This window comes from Zingiber officinale, chromosome 11B (assembly GCF_018446385.1).
Source record: "Zingiber officinale cultivar Zhangliang chromosome 11B, Zo_v1.1, whole genome shotgun sequence".
NCBI classification, from domain to species: Eukaryota; Viridiplantae; Streptophyta; class Magnoliopsida; order Zingiberales; family Zingiberaceae; genus Zingiber; species Zingiber officinale.
Genome location: NC_056007.1, coordinates 87,366,240 through 87,389,112, shown reverse-complemented (window position 1 = coordinate 87,389,112; position 22,873 = coordinate 87,366,240). Strand labels below are relative to the sequence as shown.

The 22,873-nt window shown below is 41.0% G+C and overlaps 3 protein-coding genes across 3 annotated transcripts; 1 reads left to right on the top strand and 2 right to left on the bottom strand.

The window, feature by feature from the left end:
• Window positions 1-2,349: 2,349 nt before the first annotated feature.
• Window positions 2,350-3,669, bottom strand: LOC122034698 (alkylbase DNA glycosidase-like protein mag2). The gene has a single exon (XM_042594032.1). It carries the CDS (start codon window positions 3,632-3,634, stop codon window positions 2,636-2,638), a length of 999 nt encoding a protein of 332 aa, XP_042449966.1. The 5' UTR covers window positions 3,635-3,669; the 3' UTR covers window positions 2,350-2,635.
• A 3,337-nt stretch (window positions 3,670-7,006) lies between these two features.
• LOC122035083 (1,4-dihydroxy-2-naphthoyl-CoA synthase, peroxisomal-like) lies at window positions 7,007-12,075 on the bottom strand. The gene is made up of 9 exons (XM_042594464.1): window positions 10,779-12,075; window positions 9,670-9,792; window positions 9,115-9,216; window positions 8,452-8,490; window positions 8,274-8,372; window positions 8,070-8,117; window positions 7,826-7,921; window positions 7,569-7,691; window positions 7,007-7,407 (listed from the first exon to the last, which is right to left on the bottom strand). Exons 1-9 carry the CDS (start codon window positions 11,037-11,039, stop codon window positions 7,291-7,293), a joined length of 1,008 nt encoding a protein of 335 aa, XP_042450398.1. The 5' UTR covers window positions 11,040-12,075; the 3' UTR covers window positions 7,007-7,290.
• Window positions 12,076-12,491: 416 nt separating this feature from the next.
• Window positions 12,492-14,292, top strand: LOC122033496 (GATA transcription factor 19-like). The gene is made up of 2 exons (XM_042592535.1): window positions 12,492-13,740; window positions 13,832-14,292. Exons 1-2 carry the CDS (start codon window positions 13,294-13,296, stop codon window positions 14,123-14,125), a joined length of 741 nt encoding a protein of 246 aa, XP_042448469.1. The 5' UTR covers window positions 12,492-13,293; the 3' UTR covers window positions 14,126-14,292.
• The last annotated feature ends 8,581 nt before the right edge of the window (window positions 14,293-22,873 follow it).

Sequence of the window (22,873 nt, the reverse complement as noted above, 5' to 3'; positions counted from 1 at the left end):
AGCCGTTGGGACCACATGGCCACAAAATCACAACCATGAAATCACAGCCACCGTCCGTGCATAGTCACGTACAGTGTCCAGCGAGAGCGGCTAGGCGCAACCACTTGTGGCTGCCGCGAGCTCCTCGCGGTGTGTAAGAGTTTAATACATTTTTGAGATATAAATTATTTTCATAAGTTCAAATCTCAGATCTCATGATCATAACATCTCATACGTTAATCACTAACCATCCCGAAGGGACTATTATAATAGACTATCAAATAGATGGAAGGAATTTTTTCATACACACCCATCAGAAATGGATTCCTGTCTAACAAATACTTATGAAAGTTAAGTACGTGTTACCCACCGTGTATCTTTAATTATTAATATCCAATTATCAAGTACCAATTGTCATTACTAGCTCCAACAAATACTGCACAACAAAATGTCAGAAGGAGAGAGAGAGTAGGTGCTTAAAAGGCAAACACAACTTTATGCATTGACAAATCTAAGTGCAATAACAAAAATAAGGTTAATGATACATCGAATCCAAGTCAATGGTAAAAAAACTTATAATTGATTAAAATAACAATTTACACCAAGCAAATACTAGAAGTATGTGGATTGGTAACGGCAATTACTAGAGTTAAAGATTGTCAAATTGGTAACCTAGCATACCATTTCAAGAAAAGTCATCGTAACACACTGATGACAAATTCTTTAATTATTAATATCCAATTATCAAGTACCAATTGTCATATTACTAGCCCCAACTAATACATCGAATCCAAGTCAATGGTAAAAAAATTTATAATTGATTAAAATGACAATTTACACCAAGCAAATACTAGAAGTATAACGTGCATTGGTAAGGGCAATTACTAGAGTTAAAGATTGTCTAATTGGTAACCTAGCATAGTAGCATATCATTTCAGAAAAGTCATCGTAACACACTGATGTAGTCATTTTGAGTGCCAAATGAAAATTATGAACGCAACAGAAAAACACAGGAAAGAGGAGCTAAGTGAGTGGAGATTCTTATACTGCCAAACTTTCACAATATTCTGAATAAGCAAAACCAAAATAACTGTTTATTGGCTATGCTGACAAACTCAACTCCTCGAGTTGATTAAGTTCATAAGTAGGCAATAAGTAAACTAAAGGTAATGAGAGCTAACCTATTTCTTTTTAATCTGCGAGAGAACCTGAAACGGGAAAGCTCAAAAATCATATTTTTAATTAGCTGATATATATGCATAACAGTGTTTCAACTAACGTCTATGAGCTGTTGTGAGGTTTCTTTTGAAAAGGTCGGCAGAGAACTAGTTTTTCCAAAAAAAAAAAAAACACTAATTGAATATGGTTACAGGATCACGTAGATGATGCAAACAACTTATAAAATGACAGTTGTCATTCTTATAGATTCATGAGAGTTATCATTTATAGTGTGGCATTGAATCATCTTAGTGGAATCCGTAATGATTGAGAACAAAAACCTAATGACTTTTTCCAAGTGTGTTTTACAAATATAAGTGTCACTAGATAAACATAAAAAATATTCTTATAAACAAGTGTGCAAAATTAAATAAATGAAGAGCGTGAATTATGAGCACAACCCTCAGGAAGGTGAAATTCACATACACAATCTGTCAATTGGTTTGGAAAGAAGGGTTATATAGATGCAAGACTTATCTCCTATATTTCATAAATTCATGCATATAGATCTGTACAGACATATTCCAGGTATCATATATAATTCAGTCAAACCATATCAAATAAATAAGTTATAAATGCCAACATTTTGACAAATATAAGAATTCACTGTTAATAATAAATTTTCAGGAAAAAAAAACTTCTAGCAGAGTTACAAGCTGTATAGTACTATGCTTAAGTATCAAAGCAACTCCCATGTCATCCCAAGGATAACTAAACTAGAGAACTTTTTGGACAGGAGACAAACAAGAAAGAATGAATGTACAGCAATTTATGTATTGTTCTCAAATAGTTCTATGACATCATAGATCAGTGTGAATAGAGCATGGTTAGCATAAAGCCTTGGCAATTTACCAAAACACACCATTGGCTTTCTGAATTCAAGGAAACACATCCCTCAATTTTCTTAACAAAATGCACCCCTAACACTTTTTCCCCATTATATCCTTCCATTTCAATTTTCCCTCCAAATGAATCAGACACAAGCTGATTTTAAAACAAACTTGCCACTTGATCTTAAGATTCACTTGTTTGAGTCAAATTCAAGTGAAAATCGGCATGATGACCATACTTTGCAAATTTGTTCCAAGCAGATTGATCTTGTTTGGGCCGACATGAGTTGTTTAGGACCTTAGGTACCATTAAGATGTGATATTTTAGATGGAAAAAACTGCATATAAGATTCAAATTGAAAATACTGTCACAATTAACAAGTTGACTCGCAACTGCAATAGAAGCTAAATTAAACTACATAAACAAATGAAAGGCCAAGGTAACAACCACAAGACGAAGTTCAAAGCAGAATATGAAAGTTACTAGCAATGAGTGCACAACGCGCACATGAGACCAATAACAGAACGCCTACGAATAACATGCATTTTACTCTAGCGCAAGAAACAAAATAAATATCACATTTCAACAAGCGGCCGAGAGGATAAATCTAGGCAGTACCAGTAGGTGAAATGGACTTCGACCAAGGTTGCGGAAGCATCTGATATGAGTCAACCATTTGCTCTTGTAGGGTTTGTTTATGTTCCTGCTGTTGCACATCTGCCAGTGCTACGGTTGACATAGTGAGTGCTCCAGCGTTTGGCGAAGCCAAGTTGGAATTGTTCTTGGTCTCGACCACTCTCCACATATACCAGGAACCGACAGATCTATAAGGTCTCCACCGATCGCAAAGCTGCTCCATTTGCGAAGGCCGCGGGACCTCATCGAGGCCGTAGAGAATCTGAACGCCCTTGCGAACACCAAGGTCGCCAACGGGAAGAACGTCCGGACGGTGGAGGCAAAACATCATGAACATATGGACGGACCAGGCGCCGATGCCTTTGACCATGGTGAGCATGGAGAAGAGAGACTTATCATCCATTGCGACTATGCTTGCGTCAGACAGTATTCCCCCATGGTACTTTCGCGAAAGGTCGTGTAAGTATGACGCCTTGCGCTCGGAGACGCCGATCTGGCGAAGCTGCTGCGTGGTGAGAGAGAGAATCACATCGGGGACGACGCTAGCCTCGCCTCCGCAAAGGGCGACAAAGCGGCCATAGATGGAGGATGCCGCCTTCACGGCTAGCTGCTGGTAGAGAATGCTGCGGGCCAGAGAGTGGAACGGCGAGATGAGACACTGGAAGGTGGGGGGATCATGGGCATCGATCACCGCGGAGAGGAGGGGATCGACGGCGCGGAGGTGGCTTATGGAGACGGAGACCTCGCCTTCAGAAGACAGAGGGCGGGGAATCACGCGGACGGCGAGGGTCTTCTTCGGCGAGTCGTTGGTCATCTCTGGGGCGGAGGAAGAAATTCTGCGGATTTTCCGAGGGCGAAAGGGGATCTTGGAGGTGGCGGCGGCGCGAATGGCCGCGTTGGTGGATGCGCCAGCGGGCGCGATAGCAGAATCGACCAGACGAGGGGTTTGAGAGGTAGATCGTTCGCCCATGAGAGCTCAAGCTTTGGCTTCGCCCTTTTCCTTTTGCCTTCTACCATTCTACTATTTATCTGATAATAATTGCTCAGTTTTTAGTTAAGCCCCTGAAATTTGTTTCTTTCAATCTAATTGAAAAGGTTTAAAATGAAAAATATAAAAGGGGTAATTTCTTGCCGGTTCTCTGCACTACAATACGCAACCATTAGTCCATTACGCTCGGTTTAGTAAAAGAGTAGACGAATAAATAAAAATTATTAATTTTTTCATATTTTATTTATCTTATTGAAGAAGGTGGATATATAATTGAGAATTTTTTTCCTTATATTTTTATAATTAAAAAAATGATATATAAATCAATTTTTTTTTAGATATATGATATAATTTTGAGTTAAAAATAATACATACGTTATTTTTTTATATATGATATAGTTTTGTGAATAAAAAAGATACATGTAATATTTTTGTTCATCCGTTATTTTTCATCTAATTTTGAGATGATCAATTTTAATTTTAAAATTATTTGTTAATGGATTATATTTTTTCTCTCTTACAATTTTAATAAGATAAACTATGAAAATTTTTTAATTATAGATTTTTTTTTAACTTTCTATTAGCTCTAATGGAGAATTAATGTGGGCTCCCAGGCATACCGTGTGACATTTGATTTCTTTCTTTTTCTTTATTTTTTAAGCTGATTTTACTTTAATATTCAGGATTAAATTATTGTATTATTGAGGATGGATGCGTAAGATAAGATGTGCAATGTAACATTTCTCTTTTTATACATATATACCCTTTTGTCGTGCCGTGGTTATAGTTTTTTTTTCTGAATTTTTTGTTTACTTTTTAGCATGGGGTTATGTCTTTTAAGGGTTTATCTTTATAATTTAGGGGTTGAGTTACAATAGTAAATATAAAAATATTTTCAAATTAAAAAAAATTTAGATGTGTATAAAATGTGCAGTGTATCAAACATATATAAATTTTAATATCCTAGGCACCACCTGTGTGCACTCCGCTGTGCAACTTAGAACCAGAGCATCCAGAAATGATTCGGATACTCCGACTACGACTCAGTTAGTATATCCAAAATTATCTCTAGACACTCCTCACTCAGTCGCATAGTATATATTTACTGCTTTTTATTCCAAATAAATTCAAAAGACATTTCATTTTGCTTTTCCTCGTTAAGTTTGAAATGCGATAAAATTCAAATGTTTTTTTATATATAAAACAGTGAAAGGAAATGGGTGGTCAAAAAATTTTCTAAACTCTGAAAGCAAACTAGATTTTCTTCCTAAATATATCATAGGAAAATCTGATGATGCAATCAACATCTAAAATTGTAATATATATATATATATATATATATATATATATATATATATAATAGAGCTGGATCAAAAAAAGTCTTAATTGTGACTAAATAAAGATGAAAAATTAATCTAGTGACTAGTTCTAACTACGATTAGGTAAGGAAAGTCTTAATTACAGTTAGACAACGGAAGTCTTAGTTGTGGCTAGATAAGAAAAATCTTGGTAGATCGTGGAAGTCAGGTAGAAGCATTTGATAGGTCCGGAGAATCCGATATCGAATCTTTAGTGGGTCGATTCAATGTTGAGTTTTGATGAGTGAAGTCAGGTGGAGAAAACCCTAGAGGGAGATAATTCTAGGTTCTGGTGAGTGAAGCTAGATAGAGAAAATCCTAGGAGGAGGTACTCTTAGATAACGGGAAGTCTTGGAGGAGTGAACAACAAACAAAGTTGATCAGATGATTTTCGGTCGATCCCGACTAGACCAGCGGATTTTGGTAAATCTAAATTTAGTTTTTTCATAATGTTCTGTATTACTATTATTACTGTTGACTAATATCGTATTACAGGAAAAATATTAATGGATCAGAGATCAGACATTGAGCAGAGAAAGTCCAAATAGGTATGAAGAACCATATTTGGTAGGTATGTTGAGATAAGCAACTGGAGTGAGCGTCGATGAGGTCGTGTTCTCGAAATCAAGAAAGTTTCTAAGTTGAGATCAAGATAGTTTTACTGTCAATTACTACTCATACATTTTACTATTCATACATTACGACTGTGCTAACTTTGTGTTACAGAGATATTTTATACTACTGTGTAGACTAACTCTGTTTTGTAGAATTCAGGTGGATTGGTCGATTGAACCAAGTTGACACAATATAGAGTGATATAGCAGAACACATTTGGTATGCAAGGGGATCGGTCGACTGAACCCATGATCGGTCGACTGAACATTAATTAGCATTGATGTCGAAGCAGATTTGGATCCCAGCGAAGAAAGCAATTTGAGGGATAGGTCTACCAAACAAGGTGATTAGTCCACCGAACTTTTAATGACATTAATTATGCCAAGAACAGATCTTGTCACTGAAGGAAAGCGCAGTATTTAGTCGACCGAAGGGCTTTTCGGTCGATCGAACCTGGCTTATAAAAGGACCTAAAGATCTGAGCCTACAAAATGAACTTCGGCTGTGCAAATTCTCTGTTCTACTCTGCTTGTGCTTCTGTCATTCAGCGCCTCAACTTCATATGCAAGCTATTAGCGAAGAAGTGCCAACGCGCTTCAACATCTATTTCTATTATCAGTATAATTTAGTTAAGCTTGTATTGTTTACTTTCTAAAAGATAGTAGCATATTACTATCTTTTCATCTATTTTTATTATTAGTATATTTATTATTAGTATATTTTAGTTAAGCTTGTATTGTTTACTTTCTAAAAGATAGTAGCATATTACTATCTTTTCATCTGTATGAATTACTTTTTTTTCGAAGATTTCGGGAGGAAAAATTATAGTGAATTGCCCAATAATATGATTAAGGATCACAGGTCTTAGAGTAAGAGTCGATATAAACTCCGAATTAAGTAACCATCTAAATAATCTATATTAGCTTTAATAATTTCTGCTGCTTTATTTTGATCAATTTATTTTGATAAAATAAAAAAATTTAAGAAGCGATCCTTTTCCCTTTTATCGCTTCTTTTCTATTTTTAAATCTACCTTAATGGGCTAAATTTCATTAAGATGAAACGGAGTGCGTATCTGCTAGGAAGTTTTGAAGTGGCTTCGACATTCTGGGAAAGACTGAAACATTTGATTGAAAGAAAGACATGAACACTGCAGCAAACACCTACCATGTACCACATGAGACATCAAGAAGAAGAGAAGAGAGGAGGATGTGTCCTTTGTCTCTTCTCCTTAACCAACTTATCCAATTCTAAACCATTATTTATTTCAGGAAATTTGCCCATTGGCTTAGTATATGTGCATCTCCAACTATAATAAGGCATAGCTGGACCCAACTACGGAAGAAGATAGCAATAAAACAAATATATATGACTAGTACTCTAGAATAAACTTATCATTGAGTTTGTGCTTTGATGAATGCATGTCAAATGATAAACTACTCGATACTTATCAGCATTGGATATTAATTTAAGAGTATATTTGCATTATCCCTGCACATCTTACATGATTATACAGAGTCCAAGAAGAAGAATATTTGGACGGCAGGCCAAAGTTGAATCCTCGACTACGTTGAACAAAATCATCATTTCTCACTTTTTTTTTTAATGTTTTGAAATTATATCTAGAAAGGTGTCAATTGATATGGAGATATGAAGAAAGTGAGATCAGGGTCTTCGCGGAAATTTAGAGAAATCTGGTCGCCGGTGTTCCATATATGCTTTCTTGCCCTCATTAGCCTCTTCAGTACCATAGAAAACGAGCGTTGCATTTCCGCCTAGCTCCTAAAAAGGTAAGAAGATAACAGTGAGCTAGTGAGTAGTCTTTCTCGATAATTCTTTGCATTTAAATATCATTTCTCATTGTTCTTGTTTTAGATCAAATAGGCACTTGCATGTAGAAAAACAACATATTCAAAGAACAAAAAGATACGTTACGCCGATACCTGCAGGCCAACATGGCCATCGTCTACAGCATTAAGAGCAGATTTCAAGATCCGGATTGCTGTTGGACTGTTTCTCAAAATCTCACGGCACCATTTCAGTGTCTCAAGTTCTAATTTCTCCAACTTCAAAGAAAGAGCAGGTTTTTAGTTTTCATGCAGCATAACTGATGAGAATGAAGACTCGTACTTTACTCTGTTTAAGCAACTGTAACAGTTTAGACTTTTAAGAGGCGATTAACTTATTTTAATGCACTTACTGGGACTACTACGTTAACAAGTCCCATTTTCTCTGCTTCATAAGCACTGTAGAATCTGCACAAAAACCACATCTCGCGCGCCTTCTTAGGACCGATCTATTTACAGCCAACAAAATGCAATATCAGTTCACAAAAACAAGAAGGTTTGAAGAGAATAAAGATGCTGCATTCACCAAATAACCATAGTGAGAACTTTTATCTCGAGTAAACATAGCTCATTTCTTGACAACCAAAATTGTCTTACCAAGCGGGACATGATTGAAGATCCATAACCAGCATCAAAGCTTCCCACCTGTAACATACATCAAGGTTGAAGCTGTTATTATCACAATACCTTTCAGGATGAGGTAATTAACATTATTATTATTGATATAAGAAACATTCTTTGGCTCAAAAATAGATGAAACTATAAGAATAAGTCTTCAAGAATAAAATAAAAAACTAGTACCTTGGGCCCGGTCTGGCCGAAAATTGCATTATCAGCTGCAATAGTTAAGTCACAAACCATATGTAATATGTGACCGCCACCAACAGCATAACCTGCTACCTGATTTCAAATCAAAACAGAACATATGTTTAGAGGTGGAAGAACCAAGACTAGAAAGAAAAGCTTAAAAGTAGTGTACCATTGCTATTACTGGTTTAGGAAGCCGGCGTATCTGTACCTGAAAAAAAATGAAAGTGGGCTAGCAGTGCTCTTAACAAACGATAACTGGATAATGCAGGGCTAATATTCAGAAAACCTTCATGCCATACTGCAATCCAAGCATGCCCCCATAAGAATTGACAGATTCATTATGTAGCAACATTTAATATTCATTCAACGTGAGTATCAATCTCGTTAGACACTAGAAACTACTGAGGTTTCAAGAAGCCTAAGTAGTAACTATTCTTCACTCAAGCACATTGTATATTCGATCCAGTATCCGAACAAGGATAAATTACACTCTAGGTCTTACCATAAACGAACCCAGTGTAACTAATTGTAAACATACAAAACAATGAAAAAGAAGGGAAAAAAAAACAAAAACTAGGCTTACAAGATTTGCATTTGAAAACAAACTCATGGTGCATAGAATCTTGTGAGAAAAGTATTTAGATTGTATGAAACATTAGATTCCAAACAATCTCAACATGCTTTTGGTTTCTCTTATACCTACAGTTCTAATTTATAGTTGTCCCACAAATTTACAGGCACATTAAAATATGAATGGAAGAACCACAGCGTTAAAATGTTGGTTAGGATCAAGGTTTACATCTAATCCAATAGATAAAGAAAAAACATTCACCTGGAGATCCAACACATTAAGACGGCCAAAATTTCCAAAATCAGCATACCCATCGGGACCTCTTAATGCCTGATCACCACCACTACAGAAAGCTTTTGTTCCCTATTTAAAGTGAAAAAACAAAAGAAAAATGTGAATAAAGGAAAATATGAAGATGTATCTCTCCACAATCCACAGCCAATAAGTAATTTTTTGAGGGTTTCCTCTTTCCCAATATTTTATCTATTTGATACTGTGTATACATCATAAATGCCAAGTTTCATTGCAATAGTTGGCAGCATATAGGTGAAACCGTCACCTCGGCAACCCCCCACTATTTGAAAGGGAGATAAATCATAAGGGGCTTCATCTAACAACAATAGCGCATGCAAGGAGGAATTGTGATAACTAATGGGTATTCCACACCCGTTGGAAACCCTAGTTCTATTAGCAGTAACATCCTTGCATGAGCCAACTATGTCAGCCCGTGGGGATAAATTTCATTTCAATAGTTGAGTCATGTTACGATATCAAATAATCAAATAAAATGGCTTTTATTTCACATCTATTGTGTACCTTTCCAGTAAGAATGATCACACCAATAGTATTGTCATCCCTAGCATCATTAAATGCCCGAATAAGCTCTTTAATAGTATTTGGCCTAAAAGCATTCCTTCTTTCTGGACGATTGATTGTGATCTGTAGCAGTAAAGGAATGCTTGAAATTGCACTATGATGTTGATTGAAATAAACGAATGCTTATATCCACAAGTCCAAACACAATAATTCACAGCAAACAAGAGATTAAAGAAGAATATAAATCCTTTTTTCAGAATAAAAAGAAATTTTCAACTTTGAATTGTATGTACGATCAAAACACTTCTGATTAATCGACAAGCCATGATTATCTTTCTACAGGAAAAACATCAGACTTTATTAATTTGAAGAGAGTATGTAATGCAGTTAAAAAATTAGGGGTAATTAAGAAAATTCCTTTAAAGATTTAAAGTTTAAAAATTCTATATGTTCCTTAATTGCTAGAGTTGTCAAAATCTTTTTATAGATAAATTAGGCATTTAAAAAAGTGATTATAATTTTAGAGATAAGACATGCTTTTCTTAGATGACTAAGTGTATAAAAGGGGTTAGATCTTATGTATTGAATTATCTTCCAGTTCACAAATACTTTTACTCGTGAATTCAGTTGTTCACTTCAAGTCCTTGGAATGTGATTTTTTTTTTTTGTACAGCATCAGTTTGCTATACAAGAAATTGCATTATCCGTTGTTTGTCAAAATTAGAGAAGAAAAAGGTCATCCAGTAAACTTTCCGTAAGAGAAACTTATCTAGAGGCAGGAAGCTCAACCTCTAGTTGCTAATTCTAATTGCTCGAGGTGTAAGCGTTTCTCAAGAGTCGTAATCGAGAACCATAAGAACCAGAAAAAATTAACATGAAGCAGAATTCTGCATTGCACTAACCATAAGCTCATCTCGAGAGCACATTTTACTCAAGAACAGTTATTTTTCCATGATCGCAAACCATAAGTTGATCAAAAAAGTTCTCCAAGTTGGATTTAGTAAGGGCTTAGCTTAGGTTTAACTTGAATACAGACAAGACGTTGTTTCAATCGCATATCCTAATTTAACCAGCTACAAATTGCAAAATTAAATTGGAAAAGATGTTACCTTTGCAATTCCTTCGCCTACGGCTTTCTCGTACACAATGTCAGTGTACTCCTTCCCGGACTCGTCGCGGGCCGGACTCCACGTCGCTACTCGCATCGACACCTCTCCATGGACCCGATGGTAACTATCTCCAGTCGAAGCGGTCGCTCGCCGGACAATCGAAGCCGGGGGTGAAGGGGACGGGAGGGGCGATAGGTGAACGGTGATCTTAGCGATCCTTCTCTCTGCGTCGCCGAGCAACGTTCCCGGAATGTCAGCCATCGGAGGAGTCCACGGAGCCGAGGCTTGTCGTTGGATCTGGAATACATAAAGGATGACAGATGGAGCCGCCGACGACCACACGATATCGGATAAGGCAACAACGAGAGGGACACCGACCAGGCTACTACGGTGAAGTGTTGTCTAACGGGACGAAGAAGATTGTCTGGGCCGGGCCGAATTTTCCATCGCGTATTTTTTATTCGAAATCAACCGGTCTAATTTAAAAACATTCCTTGACCGGACCGGTTCGGGACACAAACTATTCGGCCCCACCACCTCCTGGCTTGCCTCCAGTGGAAGCGAGCTCCAGGATCCCCGCGGTCCGAGGTGTCGGTCAATCCCGGTCCGGCTCGGCCAGCGTCAAAAGCCGGCGATGGTCTCCGCTGCTGCTGCTGCCACCACCGCCACCACGCGTAAAGCGGTGGCGCTACGTTACGCTCGGGACCACCATCACCCACCTCACAAGACCCGTCGCATCACACCGTCGCCAGAAAATTCAACTGCAACTACTATTCCATCCAAAAGAAGCGTCGCCAGTTGGCGCCCACCCGTCCCGAACCATCTATGGCATCACAGCCAACACCGTCTGACGACGGAATCATACACGTGGCGGGGCTCCATCGCCCTCCTGCAGCCGCTGCCTGTGCCGACGGCCACAGCGCGAGGGGGCGCCAGCAGTAGTGGTCAAGAAAGCGAGAGAAACTCCGCCCTCGAGGCGCGACAGCGCGATCGGAAAGCGCGACGGGGATGATGATGCTCGAATCGGCGACGTCGGTCGTTCTCTTTTGCTCGCTTCCAAGCTCTCTTTCTCGGGGCCGCCGCCTCGCTCGAAGTTCGCGCCGATTGGATTTGGTAGTCAGACGATGCCGCAGCGATCATCTCTCTCTCCATCTCCCCGCCCGTCTCCGCTTTCCAAAAGATGCCTCCATGTATCTCCAATCTCCAGACGTGTCTGCTTCTGTCGGAGCAAACTTTTGACGACGATCTCCTGATATGGATCATCAACTGTTCCACTTCCCGGCCCCCCAAGCCACATCAGCTCGTACCGTTGGGCTCCACCTCCTTTAACTTTCTTCTTTCGACCTTTGACTTGAGGAAGATGGTAGGAGTAAGAGAGAGGGAGGGACTCACTCTATCGCACCAGGTAGAACGTTAGAATGATTGGTAGTTTGTCAAAAGACGCAGCTATTTGAAAATCTCTTCTTTTTATTTGAGCTCTTTTTCTTTTTCTTTCTTACCTTACCCTCCCCTGCAACGTAAAACGTCACGTGAGGAGGCTGGAAGGATCACGTGCTTAATGTTGTTTTGTGTTGTGCTTGTTGGATTATGATCAGCCTCGTGATTGGGAGAAGTGCGAGATGGTTGCATAGATTACATGCATGGAAGACTGTTCCTTGAATCACGTGGCCTCTTTTGACCGCCCAATGACCAACTCGATCTGTCTCCTCTGACCGGCATCGCCATGGTTTGCTGCGCCTCTCCCTCTTAAGACTGTGACACCACCGCCGTGTCATCACACATCGCCTTGTTCTCGCGTACCGCCAACCCGACGCATACGTCGTTGTTCTGGCAGTGCTCGTATTATAAGAAGCAGAGCAGGCGCAGAGCAGAGAAGGCAACAACGCAGACCGCCAACTTGCATCTCTCTCCCTCTCTCTGCAAACCCGAGGAGGGGGCATCCATCCACCCCGCTCACTGAGGAGTGACGTGGAGGAGGTGAAGCGAATTGAAGCGCCAACACTGGCGCTGCACCCATCCCGGAGGAGGATCCCTTCTCCATCTGCACCACAACACGACGCCATCATACTGCTCCTCCTCCTGCGCTTCTCTACCCCCCATGCAAAACATGCATTTTAGTATCCATTATCAAACATAAGTACCCTTCATCCCATTCATTTGTTTAACATCCTCACTCTGCTTGAGAATCGACAGACCCCGATCTCCCACTTCCCGAGTTAACCGCACGTTATTACCTACATTGTTTAATTTATGCCCCAAAGCCTCATCAGTAGGTTGCATTATAGAAAACCTTTTTCCTCTTTAAAGGACGCACTAGCTCTGTATATTGCACTTTGTAGTTCTCAGATTTTGGTCTTCACTTTTCCCATCTGGATGCTAGTCTTCCTCACAGCCACAGGCGCAGTACTACGTGCTCTGTTCCGTTGTTAAAAGAGTTCCCCCACTCCACTCCTTCATTATTCTCCCCTTACCCTTGTTTCAGATTTATTGTTGCTCTCTTTCTTTGTGCCTAGCCATGCTGCGCCAGTGCGACCACCAGAGCAGCGCGTACCCCTGCTCTTGCGGGTTCGCCAATGGCGGCAGCAGCGGCGGTGCCGCCGCCTTCTCGTTTCTTTATCCAGTGACGACGACGAAGCAGTTCATGGATGAAGGCTGCGATGCGGACGTGTATTCCGGTCGCTCTTCGCCTTCGTCGGTGGACTGCACCTTGTCGCTGGGGACCCCTTCCACTCGTCAAACAGAGCACAAGACATCGGCGCCGTCCTCCGCCAAGATCCAACGGCCGTCTTCGTGCATGTGGGATATCCTATCTCAGTCCAAGAACTCCTCCATGGGCTCCAATGCGTCGTCGAATGGTGGAACATCGATTCTGGGCGGTGACCCGCTGCTCCTCGCTCGCCGGTGTGCCAACTGCGACACCACCTCCACGCCATTGTGGAGAAATGGACCGCGCGGACCTAAAGTAATTGATCACAAACTCACATTAACTTCGCCAATGCCAGTACTGTATTCGTTGCCTCTTCCTAATGCCCAACTGATTTGGTTCCATGCAGTCATTGTGCAATGCCTGCGGCATTCGCTTCAAGAAGGAAGAGCGCCGGGCGGCAGCGTCCACGGCGCCGCCCTCGTCGTCGCCGGCGGCCGGTGAGTACGGCTACCACCACCGGCAGCACCAGTCACCGTGGAGCTGCTACGCTTCGTCCGCCATCAAGAACAGCTCATCACTGACCTTGTACGATGACGTGGCGGACGCCGGGGAGGCACCGTACCGGCCGTGGCAGTTCAACATCGCGCCTTCGGCTCAGTTCCCGGTCCGAGACCGGCCCAGCCTTTTCCAATACAATTAATTAGCTAGAAAAAAATTTGATGTGCGAGTACTCCAAGTGTTCGATTAAAAGCCCCATAGAAGCAGCATTAAGTTTCAATCAATACCACATTTGCAGCCACCACAATCGATATAATATAAATTATTAAGTTTTGTTTTTACTAATTTACCAATCATGAAATCCTTCTATTTTTTTTTCCTTTTCAGATTCTCTGGAACACTTAAATGAGATCGTGTTGAATCTTATTATGTTTAAGAGATAATATGCATTTTGTAATTTTATTTTCCGTTTTCCCACTCTACATTGCAAAATTCCATCAAACACTCGCGAATAACTTGTAAGTTTATTTTCATTTAAAATATTTATTTTGAAATATTTGCATCTTAATAATAATATAACACAAATATTTCAACTGACAGATCATATGAGGTAGAAAAAAGCTCTTTCAAGAGTCACAGAATAAGATTCAGCTGAACTTGGTTGATCAACCTTTTGCTTTAATGAGGCACAATACTCAAGGATTTCTGCTTGCATGAGGTTGATTCCGATGAGATTATGTATGAGGTTTGATCAGTTCTCAGAGTGGGGGAGATGGTATGTTGACTAGGACTGATGTCGTGATAATTTGTATGTTGTCAGGAAGAAGATTTTAAATTAGGAGAAGATAACTTTAAATGATCTTGTAGCTAAGAGTTGTGGATTTGTATAGATCATAGATAGAGTCAACGGAAATGTTAGAACAAAAATTAATAAAGGAGTATTTGATGTAGACATTTCGATACTTAAGTCAAAATAGTAGCCGAGCGAGATAGAGAAAATGATGAATAGTAGAATAATAATATAAATGCCTGAGTGAACGGATGTGTATATATTCACACGTGTACCTGACAAATGGAGAGAATCTCTTTTCATACACTCTCATAACTTTCACGTTAATGAGGTGACAGAGAATGTCTAGTGCTAGAGTATATCAGGTGGTGGAGTATGTACGACAATCTTCCTATAAGCGGAAGAAGGTAACATTGCATGTATATGCCAGAGTAATGATATATTTCTGACATGTCGTTACGATTCTCTGACAATGTTGTCTTCTAGAGGGAGTTCGATCGTCTCTTTAGCCGATAGAAAATATATTAGGAGTAATGTGTTAGGACCAAAAGTAGCTAGAGGGGGGGGGGGGGGGGGAATAGCTCGTCGCGTTCGCTCGTTGCTCGGCGTTGCTTGTTTCTTCAAAGATGTGCAGCGGAAATACAAAGAAACAATCACACAACGCTAACACGGTTGGTTTACTTGGTATCCACCTCACAAGAGGTGACTAATCCAAGGATCCACACCAACACACACACCCTTCACTAAATAAAACTCTCCTTTATGGTAACTACCAAGGGCGGAGAAGCCCTACAAGACTCAATACAAGAAGAGAGGGAAAGGATACAAGAAATACAAGCTTGTAAGCTTACAATGAGTATAAACCCTAACCCTAGCTTCTCTTCTTGGCTTTGATCCGCCTCTTGACTTGGAGAACTTCCAAGATCCTTTAAGAACTGGCGATCTGAGCTTTGTGAGTGCTGTGGAGGAGCTGGCGAGAGATCTGGAGTGAATCGGAGAAGAGATGCCGAAGGAATCATGCGCCTGCGGCCTTTATCGACGCCAACGGTCGAATCCCGATCGATTCGAATGTTCCCAATCGATCGGGGAGGCTTTGGATCGATCCACGGATCGATCCAGAGCGCCTCTGTGCTCTGGGAAAAACGCCTGGATCGATCCATGGATCGATCCAGCGCTTATCGCGCGAATCAGCCGCGTCCCAATCGATCCACTGATCGATTGGGACATCTGGATCGATCCACGGATCGATCCAGAGGCTCTCTGTTCGCTAGGAAAGGCTTGGATCGATCCACTGATCGATCTAGCTCCTGGATCGATCCACTGATCGATCCAGTACTTGGTTTTTGCCCAAAACCAAGTCCCAAGCCTACCAAACCAACACCCGGTCAACCTTGACCTGTTGGTACACCATGCCTAGCATCTGGTCACTCCTTTGACCTGCTAGGACTTCCCACCAAGTGTCTGGTCAATCCCTTTGACCCACTTGGACTTTTCTATTCATGCCAAGTATCTGATCACTCCCTTTGACCTACTTGGACTTCCATCAGATGTCTGGTCAATCCCTTTGACCTATCTGTATTTCCTCGTGCCAAGTATCCAGTCAATCCTTTGACCTACTTGGACTTCCCAACACCAGATGTCCGATCATCCTTGATCCATCTGGATTTTCCCTTGCCTGGTTTCACTCACCAGGACTTTCACCTAGCTTCACTCACTAGGGTTTTCCATCTGCCTAGCTTCACTCACTAGGGCTTTCACCTAGCTTCACTCACTAGGGTTTTCCATCTGCCTAGCTTCACTCACTAGGGCTTTCACCTAGCTTCACTCACTAGGGTTTTCCATCTGCCTAGCTTCACTCACTAGGGCTTTCACCTAGCTTCACTCACTAGTGTTTTCCATCTGCCTAGCTTCACTCACTAGGGTTTTCACCTGGCTTCACTCACCAGGACTTTCATTCTACCTAACATCCCAGTTAGGACTTCCCAGTCAAGTATCCGGTCAACCTTGACCTACTTGACTCTTCTTCAATCAAGTTCTTATTGTCAAACATCTAAACTCAAACCAAGACTCAGCTTGGTCAACCAGGTCAACCTTGACCTGAGGGATGTTGCACCAACAATCTCCCCCTTTTTGATGTTTGACAATACCACAAAAACACTTACAATACCACATGTAAGTTAGGCTAATCCTATAGCCTCAATCTTCATGCCACTAGGTAATGAACACATAAATTAAGCTCTTCATTCTCCTCCTAAGAGGGCACACTCCCTCTAGGTAATGAAAGCCTAACTTACACCCATTCACAGGTCCTTTCATTCTCCCCCTATTGGCACACATCAACCCATCTTTGGGCACACATCAACCCATGCCCCAATTTTTGGTACACATCAACTAATCCATTTGTTGACGACTCTCCCCCTGAAGAGTTGCTCATCGTTGTTCACAACATCACTCGTTGTGATCAACACGATAATGAAGGTCTCATACCCTTCATTTATCCTTACTTCTCCCTCAATGTAGACAAATACCCAACCCTGAGCATTTTCTAACCACTTGAGTTCCTTACTTGAAATAATGAGGATATCCACTCCCCATTTCAAGTTCAAAAGCTCATACATGAGCATTTTCTTTAAAGAAGGTTAACCACCTTCCAAGGTTCATGAAAATAATTTTTCATGTCTTTAAAGAATCCCTCCCCCTAAAGACATGGTGGTAACTTCTGTCATTGCACCAACAATGACTTGGAATCCCTAAACCTTTAGGAAACCCAAATTTAGAAGTTTTGAGGTTCAAATACTCAAAATTTGAAACAAACCTCAACCTAAACTTCAATGAAGCATTCCTTAACCAATCCATCCTTGTTTTCACATGAAAACACCCTTGTATGTATACAAATGTATTTTGGGGGGGTTTGGAATGGTTACCTAGACTCAAAGGGGTTCAAAGATGCTGAAATCAGACCTTCCCAGCCAAAATCAGCAACTTGGATCGATTGGAGTTGGGTTCCAATCGATTGAACCTTTCTGAATCGATCCACTGATCGATTCAGACTACCTGGATCGATCGGCTGATCGATCCAGCGAGCTTCTGCTTGCGGGGGACTTGCCTTCTGAATCGATCCACGGATCGATTCAGGAACTCCAATTGATCCATGGATCGATCGGAGCTCTGATAGTTGCTGAAATTCCATTTCAGTCAACTTCAGAAACCCCTAGAAAATTCTACAAAAATCCAAAAATCATGAAATTTCGTGTAGACATTATTTAGGGCATACTTATTCATGGAAAAATAGTTTTCTATGAAAATACATCATATTTTCAAAGATTGACACAAGATTGAAAACTTGCTAAAACTTTAGCGTTTTCTTCAAGTTTGTGTCTAACTATTCAATGATGATTACTATCAAAAGATAGCCTTCACCATGGTTTTCCAAAAGCATTTTTAAAACATTTTCAAAACCAATATCCCATCATGTTCCTTGGGCATAATGCACATGACTTGTACATTAGCTTTCCCAATGATGGGAAAACACATAACTATTGTGTTTTGATGAACCTAAAAACTCAAAAGAATGCACTAAATCAACATCTTTAGCTTTGTTCATCATCCTAACATCTCACTTGTATCTAATGTGCACTAAAGCACATACAAGTCACCTTATAGTCTTTGTGAGATGTAGATTTTGGTTTTGCCCTAAACTAGGGATCATGCATATCTATCTAGGCATTTTAAAGATATTAGACATCTACCTAGGATGTCACTTGTTAATAAGTGTTGTTAAATGCCATTTGTCCTTAATTACAAGGAATTAAACTTAATGCATGATACTGTTATGGCATACATCAAAAAGAAATATTTTTCAAAAGAAAATATCCTATAACTACATGATGTATGAATGTCATGACATGGTATTTTTGGATTTTTCATAATAAAACATGAATGCAAAAATAGACATGATGTCATGGCATATGATGGGCAAACAATCATGGCAAGATTTAGCATAACTAAAATATACCTAGATTAACTATCTAAGTATCCTTAAAATCTTAGCTAAACTTACAACTTAAACCTAGATTGCCCTAAAGTGCTTCATGAAAATGCCAAAGCCTAAATTGGCATTTCTAATTCCCTTGATTAATTTGTGTCAGTCGAAATTAAGCATATCCTCAAATGTTGGCATATTTCATTTTTCACAAGAGTAGCACTTTTAAAACAAGGCCCGGATTGCCTTCAATTTCCTAAGAACATACCACACTCCCAACTTGGTAGTTCTTATGAATTTCCCAATATGTGCCGTTTAAGATTAAAATCAATTCTTCCATCATTAGGCACATTTTACTCTTTCAAGGAGTAAATAATAATTCCATTTCATTTTCAAAGGTTAACAAAACCTTGAAAATGCTCCTTGAGTGTCAATTTCCTCAAAGTTGGGTTAACTACCCTTCTAATCGGAGTTGGCACTCTCTAACCCATTTATGGGGTAGAGAAAATGCTCCTAGGAACCCAACACCTATTGGTGCTCCTTGGATGCTCTAGGTACTCACTAGGGATAACTTCCCTAGATACCTTCCTAGTGACCTTGTTGGGCTTCTTAGAAGCCTTAGTCACATTTTCTAGGTCAACTCTAGGGATAGCCTTCCTTGTGACCTTGTTTGTGACTTTCTTAGACTTCTTAGAAGTCTTAGTCACTTTGGTTGCAAAGATACTTCTAGGGATATCTTCCCTTGTATCTTTGACTTGACCTCTAGAGTTAGGGTTTGTTCCATAGCTATATGGAACCCTATGATAACTAGGCACATCCCTTTTTGCTTTGGGTTTGTATCCCAGACCTCTATGGTCATTGGATGGCTTTTGTACCCCTAACCCTAGGTTATGCTCATTTTGCCCTTTTAGGATATTTTCCATCCTTTTTAGGGTCTTTTCCATTTTATCAAGTCTTGATCTCAAGACTTGATTTTCTATCATTAAATCCTTAGATTTTGATTTTTCATTACACTTATGAGAATTTTTGTTTTTGGGCTTGTATCTATTATCCTTAGTGTTCTTGCCCAAGTGTCCATCTACCTTCCTAACCTTAGGTTGGGTAGTTTTGGCATGTAGAGCCACATGCTTTTCCTTAAAGCCCTCATGCTTCCTATTCTTATGGTAAATTGCATTAAAATGATAAAAATTTGAACTATCATGCTTTTTACCATAATGTAAAGGGATAGGCTCAATGAATGTTACCTTCTTCTTTACCTTAAAGGCTCCCCCTTGACTAGAGCTTCCTCCATGAGCCTTGACCACCTTCTTCCCCTTAGGGCATTGACTTCGGTAATGCCCCTTTTGATTGCAAGAGAAGCACACAATGTGCTCCTTGCTCTTCTTTATCCCGGGGGTGGTCTCCTTTGGCTTCTCCTTGCCTTTTTGTGCCACTTGACCCTTCTTCTTGGCCAATTTAGGACACTTGCTCTTGTAGTGTCCATTTTCCCTACACTCAAAACATATTATATGATTTTTATTTTTAATTGAAACATTTATACCTTTGTGTGTAGGGGTGACATCTTTTCCTTTGGATCCGGAGGTAGAAGCTTCCTCTTGATCGGACCTTGATTCTCCTCCATTTGATTTTTCTTGACTTGTAGAGGTAGTTGCTTCTTCCTCCTCTTCTTCTCTCGACCCGGATGTAGAAGCTTCTCCTTCTTCTTGATCCGGCGTCACCAAGGATTGCTCCCCCTCAATCCTAGAGGTGGAGGCTTCATCATCTTGAATATGAAACAAGGAGTATGCTCCCTCCTTGTTCCCTTCGGTGCATTCCCTTGAGGATGAAGCTTCTTGGATTTCCTCTTCTTCGGTGGTTGAGCATCTCTCAACCTCGGAGTCCTCCTCTTGGTCTTGCTCCAAAGAGTCACCCTCTCTGGATTCTTCTTGCTCTTGTATAGTGGAGGGGATCTCTTCATGAAGCTTGGCCAATTTGCTCCATAAATCCTTTGCATCTTCAAATTCTCCAATTTTGCAAAGGATGGTGCTTGGCAATAAATTTACCAAAAGCTTGGTCACTTTGTCATTTGCCTCGCACCTTTGGACTTGCTCTGAGCTCCATTTGCTTTTCTTGAGAAGCTTGCCCTTGGAGTTGGTTGGAACCTTGAAGCCTTCCATAAGAGCAAACCATTGCTCTATCTCCATCATAAGAAAATTTTCGATTCTTGATTTCCAAGAATCGAAGCTCGTGGAAGTATATGGTGGAGCTACCCTCGTGTCGAATCCGAGCCCATCTCGGAATTCCATTGTAGAAGTTGAGCTTTTGAATTTCTTTGACTTTGACAATTTTGCTTCAACTTCTTCACCCTCTAGCTCTTCTTGTTATGCTTGACCCTTCCGGCGATGATTCCGGTGAAGAGCGGCCTCGCTCTGATACCACTTGTTAGGACCAAAAGTAGCTAGAGGGGGGGGGGGGGGGGGAATAGCTCGTCGCGTTCGCTCGTTGCTCGGCGTTGCTTGTTTCTTCAAAGATGTGCAACGGAAATACAAAGAAACAATCACACAACGCTAACACGGTTGGTTTACTTGGTATCCACCTCACAAGAGGTGACTAATCCAAGGATCCACACCAACACACACACCCTCCACTAAATAAAACTCTCCTTTATGGTAACTACCAAGGGCGGAGAAGCCCTACAAGACTCAATACAAGAAGAGAGGGAAAGGATACAAGAAATACAAGCTTACAATGAGTATAAACCCTAACCCTAGCTTCTCTTCTTGGCTTTGATCCGCCTCTTGACTTGGAGAACTTCCAAGATCCTTCAAGAACTGGCGATCTGAGCTTTGTGAGTGCTGTGGAGGAGCTGGCGAGAGATCTGGAGTGAATCGGAGAAGAGATGCCGAAGGAATCATGCGCCTGCGGCCTTTATCGACGCCAACGGTCGGATCCCGATCGATTCGAATGTTCCCAATCGATCGGGGAGGCTTTGGATCGATCCACGGATCGATCCAGAGCGCCTCTGTGCTCTGGGAAAAATGCCTGGATCAATCCATGAATCGATCCAGCGCTTATCGCGCGAATCAGCCGCGTCCCAATCGATCCACTGATCGATTGGGACATCTGGATCGATCCACGGATCGATCCAGAGGCTCTCTGTTCGCTAGGAAAGGCTTGGATCGATCCACTGATCGATCTAGCTCCTGGATCGATCCACTGATCGATCCAGTACTTGGTTTTTGCCCAAAATCAAGTCCCAAGCCTACCAAACCAACACCCGGTCAACCTTGACCTGTTGGTACACCATGCCTAGCATCTGGTCACTCCTTTGACCTGCTAGGACTTCCCACCAAGTGTCTGGTCAATCCCTTTGACCCACTTGGACTTTTCTATTCATGCCAAGTATCTGATCACTCCCTTTGACCTACTTGGACTTCCATCAGATGTCTGGTCAATCCCTTTGACCTATCTGTATTTCCTCGTGCCAAGTATCCAGTCAATCCTTTGACCTACTTGGACTTCCCAACACCAGATGTCCGATCATCCTTGATCCATCTGGATTTTCCCTTGCCTGGTTTCACTCACCAGGACTTTCACCTAGCTTCACTCACTAGGGTTTTCCATCTGCCTAGCTTCACTCACTAGGGCTTTCACCTAGCTTCACTCACTAGGGTTTTCCATCTGCCTAGCTTCACTCACTAGGGCTTTCACCTAGCTTCACTCACTAGGGTTTTCCATCTGCCTAGCTTCACTCTTCACTCACTAGGGCTTTCACCTGGCTTCACTCACCAGGACTTTCATTCTACCTAACATCCCAGTTAGGACTTCCCAGTCAAGTATCCGGTCAACCTTGACCTACTTGACTCTTCTTCAATCAATTTCTTATTGTCAAACATCTAAACTCAAACCAAGACTCAGCTTGGTCAACCAGGTCAACCTTGACCTGAGGGATGTTGCACCAACATAATGCTCTAGAGAAGTGGGGAGCTGAGCTCCTAAGGTTTGATCAGCGCTAGGGCCGTCTGTGTTTATGATGAGAACCTTACATTGAAGTAGGGAGTAGTGCCCCGTAAGTTCGATCAACACTAGGTAGATAGGCTATAGATTGGGATCTCTGCCTCTGTAAAGTGGAGAGCTGAGCCCTGTGGTTCGACCGACGCTAAGTCCGACAGAGTTTATGTTGGAGATTTAGCATCCAT